Raw genomic sequence first — 15,075 nt, forward strand, 5'->3', positions numbered from 1 at the left:
TCTTCATTTGCAACTTTCGGTTTGTTATGGCCCAAAACGGATTCTGACGTGTATTTTCTTTTTTTTGTGCGGGATGGTGGTGGGGGGGTTATGTTTTTAACAAATTGCATGTGATAATTGATTGCTATCAAGGGATATGGATGTGCAAATGGGTCGGGAGGGTAGGCAAGGCGAGGCAGGGCAGCCGGGCTCGGGCTCGGGCTCGCGCTCCGGGCCGGGGGAATCCGTCTGTCCCTCTCTCGCTACATTTCCTTCCCCTTCCTTCGCTCGCTCGCTACATTGTAGCTGCGTTCATTCCTGATACTCTGCGTAATGTCACCTCACCCACCCAAACCCTCGAAACCATGCGTCAGATCCATCCGCCGGCACAAGCTCACAAAAAAAAAATCGACAACCACCACACACACACACACACACAAAAAACATCCCCCAACCTTGCATCCCTTCCACTTCCAACGCAAGCCAGGGATTCAATGCAAAATGCAAAACTCAATGCAAAATGTAACATTTGCAAGTTCTTGATTTTTTATTAAATTGGCGTGGGGGGTTTTAATGTGACGCTGCTTGGGGGGGAGGATGGACTCTGTTTTTGTTGCGGAAGGAGCCGCTCTGGTGGAGGCGCTCGCACCTCTCTCTCTATGTTGGTGAATGGAGGCGAGTCTTCCTGAGAGTAAACACTCACGCACAGACTAGCTGATTACATCGGTTCCCTCACCGTTTAACACTAAAAAATCACCCCCAAACATGCCTGCTGATATTAAACAAATCTATGAATTGGAATCTGGTGAGTAAACACATGAAACAGGAAGGATTATGTGGGTTATTTCTAAATTTACATCCACCATCAGGCTTCTGATGATTGAACACTGTCTTATTATTTTAATAGAATTGTACTTCCTAATAGCCAGATTTTTGGCATCCGGACCCTGTCAGGAGGCGACCGAGGTGAGTAAATCTACATTTTGGAATTCGCTAACGTTTTGTGGCTGATTTTTCTGTACAATAAACGGCTTTTATGTGCTCTTTCAGGTCCTGATACGCGAAGTGGAGGCGAAGCAGGTAAGGCTACATTCAGCTCGCATTCTAACTCTGCAGAGGACTTATGCTTCTGATTTTAAAACTGCATCGTCTTTTAATATTTTAACAAAAAGACGCTTGGCGTGGATTTTGGGGGAATTTTGGTGATTGTAACCAGGGTGTTTTTTTCCAGCTGCTGCCGAGAAGAATAGACTGGAAGGGCAAGGAACATCCCAGGACCTACGAAAATTTGGTGAGAGATTCATATCACTGAGAAAACTTTCAGAGAGGAAAAATTGAATCTCCCGCAAAAATTTTACCAGGAAAACCCGATTAGACCCTCCAAAACAAAGGTTTAGCAAGGAAAAAGCCTGGTCTGTAGAAAGTGAGTGGTGGATTGGAATCTAGTGTGAGATTTTGGGTTAGAGTTATAATTACCAGAAAAAAAATATTTAGTTTTAAGTATAGTGGAAATAAAGATACGTCATGATTATTGTGCAGGAGCGGGGCTGTTTGAGTGACACCAGCGCTCACGGTGGTGAGAGGGCAGCACTGAGAAGAAGGCGCACTGACTCACTCTCTTTCTCTCAGTACTAATGCAGCTTGGCACCGCTGATTGGCCTGAGAGCTTCTCTAGTTCATTTATAGATTTGCACAAAAAAACCAAATCAAAACAGCATTAGATTCTGCAGAAACGAATGGGTAAGCTATTTTATATCTCTTAAACCTTTAATGAATTTATTAAAGGCGGAAAGAAGAAGAAGGAGAGGGAGAGAGAGAGAGGAAAGTGGTGCTTATTTAAAAAATAATAATTGCAGGGGCATGCAGTTAAAACATTTTTTTTTTTAAAAGACAAACTGGAATAATGTATTTATTTTGGAAAATAAAGAAACAGACCACGATTAAGATCAGTCACATTGTGTTGTGTGAGCTAACGTTAGATGAGAAATAGATCGGATAATTTTGTGCATTCTATATAACAATCAAAGACCAGTTATTACTACAGAGAAGCTGACTTAAAATATTTGCAGTGGATTTGGCTATATTCAAGATGAATATAAATAGGTTATTTTAAATAAAATGTAATTTGTAACCAAAAGCTCTTTGAAACACCTCACCACAAAATATTAGAGAAAAAGCTGAACTTTGCAGATCGGACCATGTTGAAAAGATAAACAAAGTTTAAATGGGTCCTCATTTTGTATAAAATTGTACAGCTTGACTAATGGGAGTGGGCGGGTGGATGGAATTGAAGAGGGGGCAAGAATTATTGTGTATATATATATAGTATATAAAAATGGAAATCTGACCACAAAACGTTGAACTATTTTGATATAAAAAGTCAGTGCATTTTCATGCCAAGTTTCAAGAGCAATTGAGTTTTGTTTTACTTGAAGCATATAAATGTTTTTTTATTGCCAGGCATTGAGGTTATTTCAATTTTTGCAACATTGCTGGTTCAGTGATGGATATATTTTGCATTTTCTAAAAACAAATCTAATTCTGAAGCATTGAATTTCAACATTTACACCATGATCAATTGTGGAAAGATTATTTGAAAAATAACCACAGGTGGGAATATTTACAAACTTGAGCACAGTTATTTGTTAAGATGTTCACTAATTTGTACATGAGATATTACAAGTCAGATTTTGGAATAAACAAACATGTACTTTGAAAAGATGTACAGTATTTATACTTAGGTTAATAAGGTTTTTGTAGCTATGCTACTGGAGCAGATTAGTTACTCAATATCTATTTATTCCTGTTGGTTTTCTCAACAAAAGGGTTTTTTAGTAAACCTACAATAATTTATTTTTCCCCTTGATAAAATTTGCTTTGCAAACAGCAAAATTGTTTTGAATAGGGAAGATACAAAGAGTTTCGCCAAACAATATGATTGTGTAAGCAAAAAAACAAAATTTGTGATTCATATATACTAGTGTGTGTCAGTGCCATTACCAATCAGAGTTATAACCAACATGTTTCTGATTTTATCTACATTCAGAGGGAGCTAAGTGAAGCAATTTGATTGTATTAGTGATGATTTATGAATTCTTTCTTTTTTTTAGCACTGCTGCACTATTTTCATACCACATAATTATAATGAGAATATTGCTCAAATTTATGCCAAAAAGGATGATAATTTATTTTTTACTGTTTATGTTTGCCATAATTTGGGAAAATAATGCTTTTAGATGCATATATTTAATAAGATGAAATCTATTCACCTTACAAGTTGATTACAGTTTCAACAGGAACTTCAATTTCAGTCTGTTTATTCCAGTGAAATATTAATCCTTTATTAATAGTTGATATAAGGCAATTGTCAGGAAGCTAGATGTTATGAGTTTTTTGGTTTATCCGATGTAGTTATCTTCAAATTCTGATGCTTACCCTAATTTTTGCACCAATTTCCTTTGGATAATTTTACAAATGTGCGGCAAAATTTTTAATTAACGCCGGAACATGATAAAATTGAATGGCGTTTTAGAATTATATAATCAAAGAGGTTGGACAAAAAAGCTAATTTTGACAGCTGCTAATTATGGTGCTTGAGGTTTTTAATGTGCATTAAACTAATTTTAATATGCATGTTTTCTTGTAATTTGCTAATTTTGTTGCTTTAGATGCAGGATAATTTATGAAATGTTACTTCTACACATGGCTAATTATTGTATTGGCTTTTTTGAAATCTTTAAGAGTTCCTAATAAAGCTGTTCTATTTGACAACAATGTTAAAAATTTCCCAAAGTTTCTTGAAGTGGAATCTTTCTTCGCCTGTTCAGAAAGGTCCAAATATTTCCATAGCATAATCTAAAGGTTTAGGAAGGAGTAAAGCAAATGGCGTAAATGGACAATTTAGTTTTAAAAACATCTAATAGCCTGGCAACCTAAAGATGATCGAAATTATATCTTTGCTTACTTTAGAATAATTTCACTCTTAACATTTTTCCTATTTTTAATAAGTGGCAGTGGCAGGCACAATTTTGGTGTTTAAGAAGCTGTTAGATAGGCACCTGGATATGCAGGGATTAGATGGATGTGGGTAACACACAGGCAGAGATTAGCTATGTTCATGTTCAGCATGGAGAATATGGGTCGAATGGCCTGTTTCTGTGCTGTACATTTCCATGTAATGAACTGAAGTAGAACATTTTGCAATCTTTTATTCAAAAAAATGTTTCCTAATTTGGCTCTGTTTGTACATCATTTCATTATTTGGATGACCAAATTGTTCAGTATACAGATATTATCATGGATGTGCCAGTTAATAGAACCTTTGAAATTTGAGAGAAATGGTTTCCCTCTAGCCATTTTTTCATCAATTTCTGAAGTGACATTAGAGTTTTCACTCAAGACTCACAGAAGAAATCGGATCCTATGTTTGCCTTTTTTACCAGTTTGAACCTGTTTGAAGTTTGATCCTTCAATTTAATTTTAAATGTTGGATTTACCATTCCTGGACTGTAAACTTGCACAGTCACATTCACACAATCACCTCACCGAGATCTCCCACTAAGGATTTAAAAAAAAAAGCTTGCCCAACTCTTTCTCGAAGGGCCGAATTGCTTACTTTTCTATGTTTTGTTTCTCGTAACTCAAACTTTTAACATTGCGGAACAAACAAGACCAGCAAAATTTCCTTCTGTCATCCTGGCTGGGTGTTCAGTTGTGAATGTCCTTCAAAGATGAGACTAATCCAAGGGCCCTGGGTTTTCATAGATGCTGTGCCAGAGTCTGTGTTTTACAAATAAATGGGTGATAATGCACTTAAATGGTGTTCCCTATTAATTTAGTTTAGTTTAGAGATACAGCACAGAAAGAGGCCCTTTGGCCCACTTAGTCCGCACCGACCAGCAATCCCCGCACATTAACACTGTCCGATACACACTAGGGACGATCTACACTTATACCAAGCCAATTAACCAACATACCTGTCCATCTTTGGAGTGTGGGAGGAAACCGAAAATCTCAGAGAAAACACACGCAGGTCACAGGGAGAACGTACAAGTTCCATACAGACAACACCCATAGTCAGATCGAACCCGGGTCTCCGGTGCTGCAAGCGCCGTAAGGCATCAACTCGACCACTGCACCACTGTGCCGCATCGTTCTAATTCTTAGAACGTTAAGCAGTAGAGCACAGGAGTTGGCCCTTCAGCCCACAACGTTTGTGCCAAACATGATGGCAACTTAAACTGAACTCATCTGCTTGTACACGATCCATATCCCTCTATTCCTGGCACGTCCATGTGCTTATCTAAAAGTCTCTTAAACGCCACTATCATATTTTGTGGAGCACTGTTGCCCGAGCTCCATCTCTTATGCGGCTGATGTTTGTGCATTCTTCAAATTTAAATTATGATGGGGGCAACAGTCCTAATTTTCTTTTTTACTGAAGTCTCTCTTTGCTCCAAAGTGCTGCTAATCAACAATGTGTCTCATTGTAGCAAACAAATTTCACTTGCTTTTGATTGCCGATACAAATGTGTTTTCAGTTATTTTTGTGCCTGATAACTGACCTCCAGTATGTCTTGAGTGTCGACAGCTCCAGATGCTCCTCGATGTTTTGGAGATCTGTCTTCCTATGCACATAATTTTTAGTTTAGTTCAGCGATACAGCACAGAAACAGGTCCTTCGGCCCACTGAGTCCGCGCCGACCAGCGATCTCCACACACTAACACTATCCAACACACACTAGGGACTATATACAGGAGTCAAATTCACCTTCAAACCTGTACATCTTTGGAGTGTGCGAGGAAACCGGAGGAAACCCACGGGCAGCACCTGTAATCAGGACCGAACCTGGATTTCTGGCGCTGTGAGGCAGCAACTCTATGCTGCCCCATAATTCTTGCGAAATTTAGGGGACAAACATTTTCAGAATACTTTGTGGATTTGGATGATGTTTAAGAATCAGTTTAATTGACACCAAAAATAGAACCACTGTATGTTTTGTATGTAAAGGGCACAACATTTTCTTTCCACAGTAGAGATCTAATGTTTATTGCAAGAATGAATAAACTAGCATGTGCTGGTTAAATGTCATAAGGTTGCTAGCTGGAGATGCATGTTTGCAATTTCGCGGTGTTGCTTGAAAAACAAATTGCACCGTTAAAAAAATTTTAAGCCAAATTTTTGGGGGAACAAAATTCCAATATTATATTATCACATTTTTTTTCCTTAGAAAGCGATCCATTGCTGATATTTCATTAGCAGTATATTTTTAGGAAAATGCCTAAGATGTGCTGATGCAGCAAATTTACAGAATCATTTTGCTTTGGGCTAAGCACAGAATATAACGAATGAAATTTGCATCACGAAAATATTTTTTCATAGGTTAAGTGTTTTAAAAATAATACCAATATCTTAGAATATGTTGAGTAACCTGCACGGGATAAATTTGGGTAAATAAATTTTATAATCATTGAGGGGTTGGCACAGCGATAGAGTTGCTGCCTTACGGTGCAAGAGACCTGGTGCAAACCAGACTATGGGTGCTGTCTCTACGGACTTTATATGTTCTCTCCGTGACTGAATGGTTTTCTCCAGGTGCCAGAGAGAAGGCAATTCTGGTTTTAGTGTTGTCTAATGAACCAGATTTAATAAGGGAACTCAAGGTAAAGGAACCGCTAGGAGGCAGTAACCAAAATATGTTAAGTTTTAATCTGCAATTTTAGAGGGAGAAGGTTAAATCAGAAGTGTCAGTGTTGCAGTTGAACAAAGGGGACTATGAAGGCATGAGTGAGGAGCTGGCCAAGGTCGAATGGAAAAGGATCCTAGCAGGAATGACGGTGGAACAGCAATGGCAGGAATTTCAGGGCATAATCCAGAAGATGCAGGGTCATTTCATTCCAAAGAGGAAGAAAGATTCTAAGGGGAGTAAGAGACAACTGACAAGGGAAGTAAGGGATGGAATAATACTAAAAGAAAAGGTGGAGAACATAGCAAAGAGTAACAGGAAGCCAGAGGATTGGGTAACTTTCAAAGGACAACAGAAGGTAACAAAAAGGGAAATACGGGGAGAAAAGATGAAGTATGAAGGTAAGCTAGCCAAGAATATAAAGAATGATTGTAAAAGCTTCTTCAGATATGCTAAGAGAAAAAGATTAGTAAAGGCAAATGTAGGTCCCTTGAAGGCAGAAACAGGTGAAATTATTATGGGGAGCAAGGAAATGGCAGAAGAGATGAACACGTACTTTGGTTCTGTCTTCACTAAGGAAGACACAAACAATCTCCCAGATGTACTAGAGGACGGAGGATCTAGGGAGACAGAGGAACTGAAAGAAATTTGCATTAGCCAAGAAATAGTATTGGGTAGACTGAAGGCTGATAAATCCCCAGGGCCTGATGGTCTGCATCCCAGGGTATTCAAGGAGGTGGCTCTAGAAATCGTGGACCAATTGGTGATCATTTTCCAATGTTCTATAGATTCAGGATCAGTTCCTGTGGATTGGATGGAGCTAATGTTATCCCACTTTTCAAGAAAGGAGCGAGAGAGAAAACGGGGAATTATAGACTAGTTAGCCTGACATCGGTGGTGGGGAAGATGCTGGAGTCAATTAGTAAAGAAGTAATAACGGCGCATTTGGATAGCCGTAAAAGGATTGGTCCAAGTCAACATGGATTCATGAAGGGGAAATCCTGCTTGACTAATCTGCAATTTTTTGAGGATGTGACAAGTAAAATGGATGAAGGAGAGCCAGTGGATGTAGTATACCTGGACTTTCAGAAAGGCTTTGATAAGGCCCCACACAGGTGATTTGTGGGCACAATTAGAGCACATGGTATTGCGGGTAGAGATTTGGTTAGCAGACAGGAAGCAAAGAGCAGGAATAAACGGGTTCCTGTCAGAATGGCAGGCAGTGGCAAGTGGAGTGTCGCAAGGCTCGGTGCTGGGGCTGTAACTATTTATAATATATATTAATGATTTAGATGATAGGATTAAAAGTAACACTGGCAAATTTGCAGATGACACAAAGCTGGGTGGCATTGTGAACTGCGACGAGGATGCTAGGAGGTTGCAGGGTGACTTGGACAGGTTGAGTGAGTGGGCAGACACATGGCAGATGCAGTATAATGTGGAGAAATAGACAATAGGTGCAGGAGGAGGCCCTTCGGCCCTTCGAGCCTGACTCCGCTATCCTTAAGAGCTCTATCTAGCTCTCTCTTGAATGCATTCAGAGAATTGGCCTCCACTGCCTTCTGAGGCAGAGCATTCCACAGATTTACAACTCTCTGACTGAAAAAGTTTTTCCTCATCTCAGTTCTAAATGGCCTACCCCTTATTCTTAAACTGTGGCCCCTTGTTCTGGACTCCCCCAACATTGGGAACATGTTTCCTGCCTCTAACGTGTCCAACCCCTTAATAATCTTATAAGTTTCGATAAGATCTTCTCTCATCCTTCTAAATTCCAGTGTATACAAGCCTAGTCGCTCCAGTCTTTCAACATACGACAGTCCCGTCATTCCGGGAATTAACCTAGTAAACCTACGCTGCACGCCCTGAGGTTATCCACTTTGGTGGCAAGAACAAGAAGGCAGATTATTATCTCAATGGTGTTAGATTAGGAAAAAGGGAAGTGCAACGAGACCTGGGTGTCCTAGTACACCAGTCACTGAAAGTAAACATGCAGGTACAGCATGCAATGAAGAAAGCTAATGGCAAGCTGGCCTTCATAATGAGGAGGATTTGAGTATAGGAGTAAAGAGGTCCTTCTGCAGTTTTACAGAGCCCTGGTGAGACCACATCTGGAGTATTATGTGCAGTTTTGGTCTCCTAATTTGAGGAAGAACATCCTTGCTATTGAGGCAGTGCGGCATAGGTTCACGAGGTTAATCCCCGGGATGGTGGGACTGTCATATGAGGAAAGATTGGAAAGGCTGGGCTTGTATTCACTGGAATTTAGAAGGATGAGAGGGGATCTTATAGAAATGTATAAAATTATAAAAGGACTGGACAAGTTAGATGCAGGAAAAATGTTCCCAATGTTGGGGGAGTCCAGAACCAGGGGGCCACAATCTAAGAAAAAAAAGGGGAGGCCATTTAAAACTGAGATGAGAAAAAACATTTACACCCAGAGAGTTGTGAATTTATGGAATTCTCTGCCACGGAAGGCAGTAGAGGCCAATTCACTGAATGAATTTAAAAGAGAGTTAGATAGAGCTCTCGGGGCTAGCGGAATCAATGGATATGGGGAGAGGGCAGGCATGGGTTACTGATTGTGGATGATCAGCTATGATCACAATGAATGGCGGTGCTGGCTCGAAGGGCAAAATGGCCTCCTCCTGCACCTATTTTTTATGTTTCTATGCTCCTGCTTACTCCCACGCAAAGACGTTGCAGTTTGAAGGTTAATTTGCTTTCGTTAAATTGTCCCCAGTGTGTTGGATATGGGGTGATCGCTAGTCGGGGTGGACTTGGTGGGTCAAAGGGCCTGTTTCTGCGCTCTATCTCTAAAGTCTAAAGAATGATCTACTCTAGTACACCTAATTGTTAATATTTGTCCTGTTAAGCCATTTATCCAATTGAGTCCCTTCTTAAATGTAAAGATTCATTAGACACTTCAGATAATTTATGTTCCATTTTATATTAACATTTAGTATGGGGGAAAATGTATATTGCTTACTTCCTCTTTTTTTCATTACAATGTACTATGTGCCTTCAAATTAAGATTTGTATTTGGTGTTTATTTTTCTCGAACTTGGAATAGATGTGATCTTATTGAAGGGTGTAACAGTTTTAAAAGGCTAAACAGTCTCTGTTCCTGTGTAAATATATCTTCTCATTCTTGTTAGTTCAAGCAAGTCAGTGTTTAAGTGGGTGCAAATGGAATAATACAGCCTGGAAACAGGCTCTTCGGTCTAGCTTGTTCATGCCAATCAAGATGCCTTCTTGAGATTGTCCTATCTGCATGTATTTGGCACACATTTCCCTGAACCCTTCTGATTCATAAACCTGTCCAAATGACTTTTAAACGGTCTAATTGTACTTGATTCAACCACTTCCTCTGACAACTCGTTCCATTTATCCACCAACCCCTGTGTGGAAAAACCTGCCCCTCGGGTATCCTTTACATTTCCCCCCTCTCATCTTAAACCTATGCCCTCCCGTTTTAGCTTCCTCCACCCAGGGAAAGATTGTAACCATCCACACCATATATGTTCCTCTTGACTTTGTAAACCACTATATAGATCAATCCACAGCCCACCTCACTGATGTTTTTTTTCCCTAACGATTCAGTAGTATTTGCTATGATTGATAATTTGGGAAACCCTATTAGCAGGTTACTTTAAAAATATTTTTAGGAGTAGGGAATCTTGTGTCGAAAGTTCACGCTGAGGTGAAACTATTTCCCACCCCCTCTCTCCCAATCCCTGTAAAGTAAACAATTGTCTACCTCTTAGATTGTGTTGGGATATAGTTAGAGTCATACAGCGTGGAAACAGGCCTTTCGGCCCAACTTGCCCACACCGGCCAACGTGACCCAGCTACACTTGTCCCACCTGCCTGCGTTTGGTCCATATCCCTCCCAACGTGTCCTATCCATGTAAATCCGTTTTGTGAATATTGGTCTACATCTGACTCAAAGTAACTTGTTAATTAATTTTCCTCCCCTGTTCCTGGAGCACTCTAGTCAGTTGTTGGACTTGTAGTCTGCAGAGGATATCGTACCTTTGGGATGGGATCCAGGGATGTCCTGACCAAAGTGTTGCCAGTTGATTTCTACAGCCGTTGAGTGGCAGGGTGTGGTGGGGAAGTACGTTTTACCTGTTCAAATACCGTGGGCAGAAACAATGTGGTAACCATCCAGAAGTTGGACAGGTTCATGGAGAAAGGTATCAGAGGGATAAGGGTTAAACGTGGGCAAATGGGGCTAGCATCTTGGGCTGCAAGACTAATTCTGAGGTTGTAGCATGGAATTATTGCACTGTCCTGTTTCAGATTTGCACAGCATCGGTTTTGATCTGACTTTTGTAATGTTGGAACCTACTTGTAATGTAATGATTAGATGCCCATCTCTACTGCCTGGTTCAGTCGGAGAATACATGCTCCACCAGTGGTTTTTGTCACCTAACAAACAATTTAAGCTGCATGGCCCTGTGGTCCATTTAAACATCTCTTCCCCATCATTGCCACTTCCTGAGATCTTGAAGGATCTTAACAGGATGCATATGAATAGCATGTTTCCACTTGTGAGAAAACCCAAAACTAAGAGATCGCTGTTTATAAATAGTGGAGGGGTGTGGGAGGTGGTCCATTTAAGATGGATCTTTTCCCTATGGTTTCAGAGTCTTTGGAATTCTGTTTATTTTGCATTGCCCAGGACAATAACAACAACTGAGTAAGTAATTTAACAGCAATTTACTAACTGGACGGTTCACTGTTCGTTTTAAAGAATTATGGATTTTTTTATGGTAGAAGTAGTTGGGCAGCACAGTGGCACAGCTGCCTGTCAGTGTCAGAGACCCGGGTTCAATCCAGACTGTGGGTGCTGTCCGTACGGGGTTTGTACGCGTTCCCCGTTACCGTGTGGGTTTTCTCTGGGTGCTCTGGTTTCCTCCCACATTCCAAAAACGTGCAGGTTTGTAGATTAATTTATTTACAAAATGCTGGAGTAACTCAGCAGGTCAGGCAGCATCTCGGGAGAGAAGGAATGGGTGACGAAGGGTCTCGACCCGAAACGTCACCCATTCCTTCTCTCCCGAGATGCTGCCTGACCTGCTGAGTTACTCCAGCATTTTGTGAATAAATCGACTTGTACCAGCATCTGCAGTTATTTTCTTATACTACAGGTTTGTAGATTAATTGGCCTCGGTGAATTGTCCCCAGTGTGTGGGATAGCACTAGTGTACAGGGTGATCACTGGTCGTTGTGGACTCGGTAGGCCTGTTTCAGAGTGAAGAAAGGTCTCGACCCGAAACGTCACCTATTCCTTCTCTCCAGAGATGCTGCCTGACCCGCTGAGTTACTCCAGCATCTTGTGTCTACCTTCGATTTAAACCAGCATCTGCAGTTTTTTTCCTATGCAGATGTTATTAGTTTAGTTTAGTTTATGTTGGTACAGGGACGACCAGATAATCAAATATGTTAGATCTCAGAGTAAAATGCAAAGTGCTGGAGTAACTTACAATACAATACAATATATCTTTTTGTCATTGTACAGGGGTACAACGAGATTGGGAATGCGCCTCCCATATGATGCAATAAATTAATTAGCTAGTCAGTATTAATTTAAACAACCCAATGAAACAAATTACAACAGTTTTAAAACAGAATAAAGTGCAAGTAGATCTGTGCCGGATCACTGTGCGATGTGACCATCCGGCTCAGCAGGACCGGTTCATAGCAGCTATGGCCCTGGGGATGAAGCTGTTCCTAAGTCTGGAGGTGCGGGCGTAGAAGGCCTTGTAACGTCTGCTCGATGGTAGAAGTTCGAACAGACTGTTGCAGGGGTGTGAAGAGTCTTTGTGGATGCTGGTGGCTTTTCTGAAGTGGCATCGTGTGTTGTAGATGCCCTCCAAGGCTGGTAGCTGTGTTCCAATGGTCCTCTGTGCTCTATGGACTACCCACTGAAGAGCTTTCCTCTCTGCCTCCGTGCAGCTGAGGTACCACACAGGGATGCCATGCATTAGGATGCTCTCTATGGTGCAGCGGTAGAATGTCGTCAGCAGCTGTTGGGGTAGACCAGACTTTTTCAGTGTTCTTAGGTAGAACAGTCATTGCTGTGCCTTCTTGACCAGCGCAGCAGTGTTATTGGACCATGTTAGGTCCTCCGAAATGTGAGTGCCCAGAAACTTGAAGCTGGACACTCTCTCCACACTGTCCCCGTAAGATCGGGGCGTATTCCCCGTTGTGTGACCTACGGAAGTTGATGATTAGCTCCTTGGTCTTGGTGGTATTTAGGGACAGGTTGTTATCAGAGCACCAGTCCGCCAGGTTCTGTACCTCCGCTCTGTATTTTGTTTCATCCCCGTTGGTGATGAGCAGGTCAAGCAATATCTCTGGAGGACATGGAATAGGTGACGCTCTGGGTCGGGACTCACAGTTTGGATTTTGTAGAGGTCGATTTAAACCTGCCGACTGGCTGGGTTCCATCCAACATGAAAATCAACCCCATTCCGTTAAACGGAGCAATGCGAATAGTTTGTAGAGGCTGTTGACTGTTTATCAGGTCATCTTTATTTGTAATATTGGTGAATTAGATCAATCTTTCTGCTTTGGAAAGAAAACTTTGTTGATGTTGTCACTGTAGATAAAACTGCACAAAGCACTGCAGTTGATCCTTGACAATGGGAAGCAAGTGTGGGCTGAGGTCTACAAGTAAAATGCACAAAATGTAAATAGGAATTTACACCAAAGTTGTCGAAGTCTGAATAAAAAATCTGGGCATTTGGATGAAGTATTTCATCCTTTCTGATTGCTCAGTATTCCGGAGGGCCAGCAAAGGAGTTGAGATTTAATATTAGGATCGTCAGAAATGTTTTAGGGAATTGTTCCATAAAACTTGAATACCCTGAAGTTATTAATGTATAGAAAGGAACGGCAGATGATGGTTTATACTAAAGATAGACATCAGGTGCTGGAGTAACAGTGGGTCAGGCAGCATGTTTGGAGAATAAAGAAAGGTGATGTTTAAGGTCTGGACCCTTTTTCAGTCTGAAGAACCCGCAAGGTTGCCCATCCTTTTTCTCCAGAGATGCTGCCTGACCCCGCTGAGTTACTCCAGCACTTTGTGTCTACCTTCTGATCTTATTAATTTTTTTTTGTTACAAAGAGGTTTGATGGTAATGCTGAAAGCAGCTTTCTCTCAGCTGCTGCTCTATTTAATCAAAGCTAGAGTGCAGTCTGTCGAGCAAGGAAAAGATCTTTGCTTGGCTTACTTCTTGAGCTGAGGGAGAAGATAATGATGCATGTGATGTTTGTATCTATGACTCAGCAGTTCCACAAAACGAAAGTGTGTTGTCGGGCTTTTTAACTGTAATATAGTGCCAGAGGAAATGCGGATTGATCAACAATCTTCTATTGTTTATGTTCCCAGGGATTTAATTATTTCTTGTGCTTTTTATGATTTTTTTTGGGGGGATTTTGATCTCTCTGGATGGTGGCACAGAGGTAGAGTTGCTGCCTTCCAGCGCTTACAGCGCACGAGACCAGAGTTCGATCCTGACTACGGGTGCTGTCTGTACGGAGTTTGTACGTTCTCTCCGTGACCGCTTGGGTTTTCTTCGAGATCTTCGGTTTCCTCCCACGTTCCAAAGACGTACAGGATTGTGGGTTAATCGGCCTGGTTTAAAAAAAAATTAAATTGTCCCCTAGTGTGTGTAGGATACCGTAGTGTTAATGTGCGGGGATCGCTGATCGGTGCAGACTCGGTGTACCGAAGATTTTGCACACTGTATCTATAACACTAAACTAAACACTCTCTCTCTTTTATAAGGTGAAAACACACAGGCACATAGCTCCAGACCACCTCCTTCAGATATGTCAACGACTTGGACCTCTCTTGGAGAAGGAAACCCCACAGAGTGTCCCGGGTGTCCATTCGTTGCTGGGCGCTGGAAGGCAGTCTCTGCTTCGAACAAGCAAAAGTACGAGGCGACTATTATAGTAAAGCAGTGTCACAATTTTTTCTTTCCTCTCTTCGAAGCAAGTTCACAGGGTGATTCTGGATTTTTTTTTTCGGAAGGTTGCAAACACGTGGTATGGAAAGGATCGGCACTTGCTGCTTTACACCGTGGAAGACCCCCAGAGCCACCAACCAATTACGGCAGCCCACCAAATATCGGTAAGCTTATGGTGTAGGAAAGATCTGCAGATGCCAGTTTAAATTGAAGATAGACACAAAATGCTGGAGTAACTCAGCGGGATAGGCAGTATCTCTGGAGAGAAGGAATGGGTAACGTTTCGGGTCGAGACCCGAAACGTCACCCATCTCTTTTCTCCAGAGATGCTGCCTGTCCCGCTGAGTTACTCCAGCATTTTTGTTTCTATCAGTATGTTTCTGTTGGGTTTAGTTTCATTTTGTTGGTGTCTGAAAGAATACCTTGCG

The 15,075-nt window shown here is 41.3% G+C and overlaps 1 protein-coding gene across 2 annotated transcripts in view; it reads left to right on the forward strand.

Annotated features, from left to right (window-relative positions):
* Positions 1 to 639: 639 nt before the first annotated feature.
* Positions 640 to 15,075, forward strand: part of phip (PHIP subunit of CUL4-Ring ligase complex) — a 205,731-nt gene continuing 191,295 nt past the window's right edge. For both annotated transcript variants that reach the window (XM_078399830.1, XM_078399831.1), the window contains exons 1-6: positions 640 to 784; positions 887 to 945; positions 1,030 to 1,059; positions 1,211 to 1,270; positions 14,464 to 14,614; positions 14,713 to 14,811. In XM_078399830.1, coding sequence (XP_078255956.1) covers positions 745 to 784; positions 887 to 945; positions 1,030 to 1,059; positions 1,211 to 1,270; positions 14,464 to 14,614; positions 14,713 to 14,811 — 439 coding nt within the window. In that variant the 5' untranslated portion in view covers positions 640 to 744. The remainder of the gene's footprint in view (positions 785 to 886; positions 946 to 1,029; positions 1,060 to 1,210; positions 1,271 to 14,463; positions 14,615 to 14,712; positions 14,812 to 15,075) is intronic.

The sequence above is a fragment of the Rhinoraja longicauda genome, chromosome 5, assembly GCF_053455715.1.
Source record: "Rhinoraja longicauda isolate Sanriku21f chromosome 5, sRhiLon1.1, whole genome shotgun sequence".
Classification (NCBI taxonomy): domain Eukaryota; kingdom Metazoa; phylum Chordata; class Chondrichthyes; order Rajiformes; family Arhynchobatidae; genus Rhinoraja; species Rhinoraja longicauda.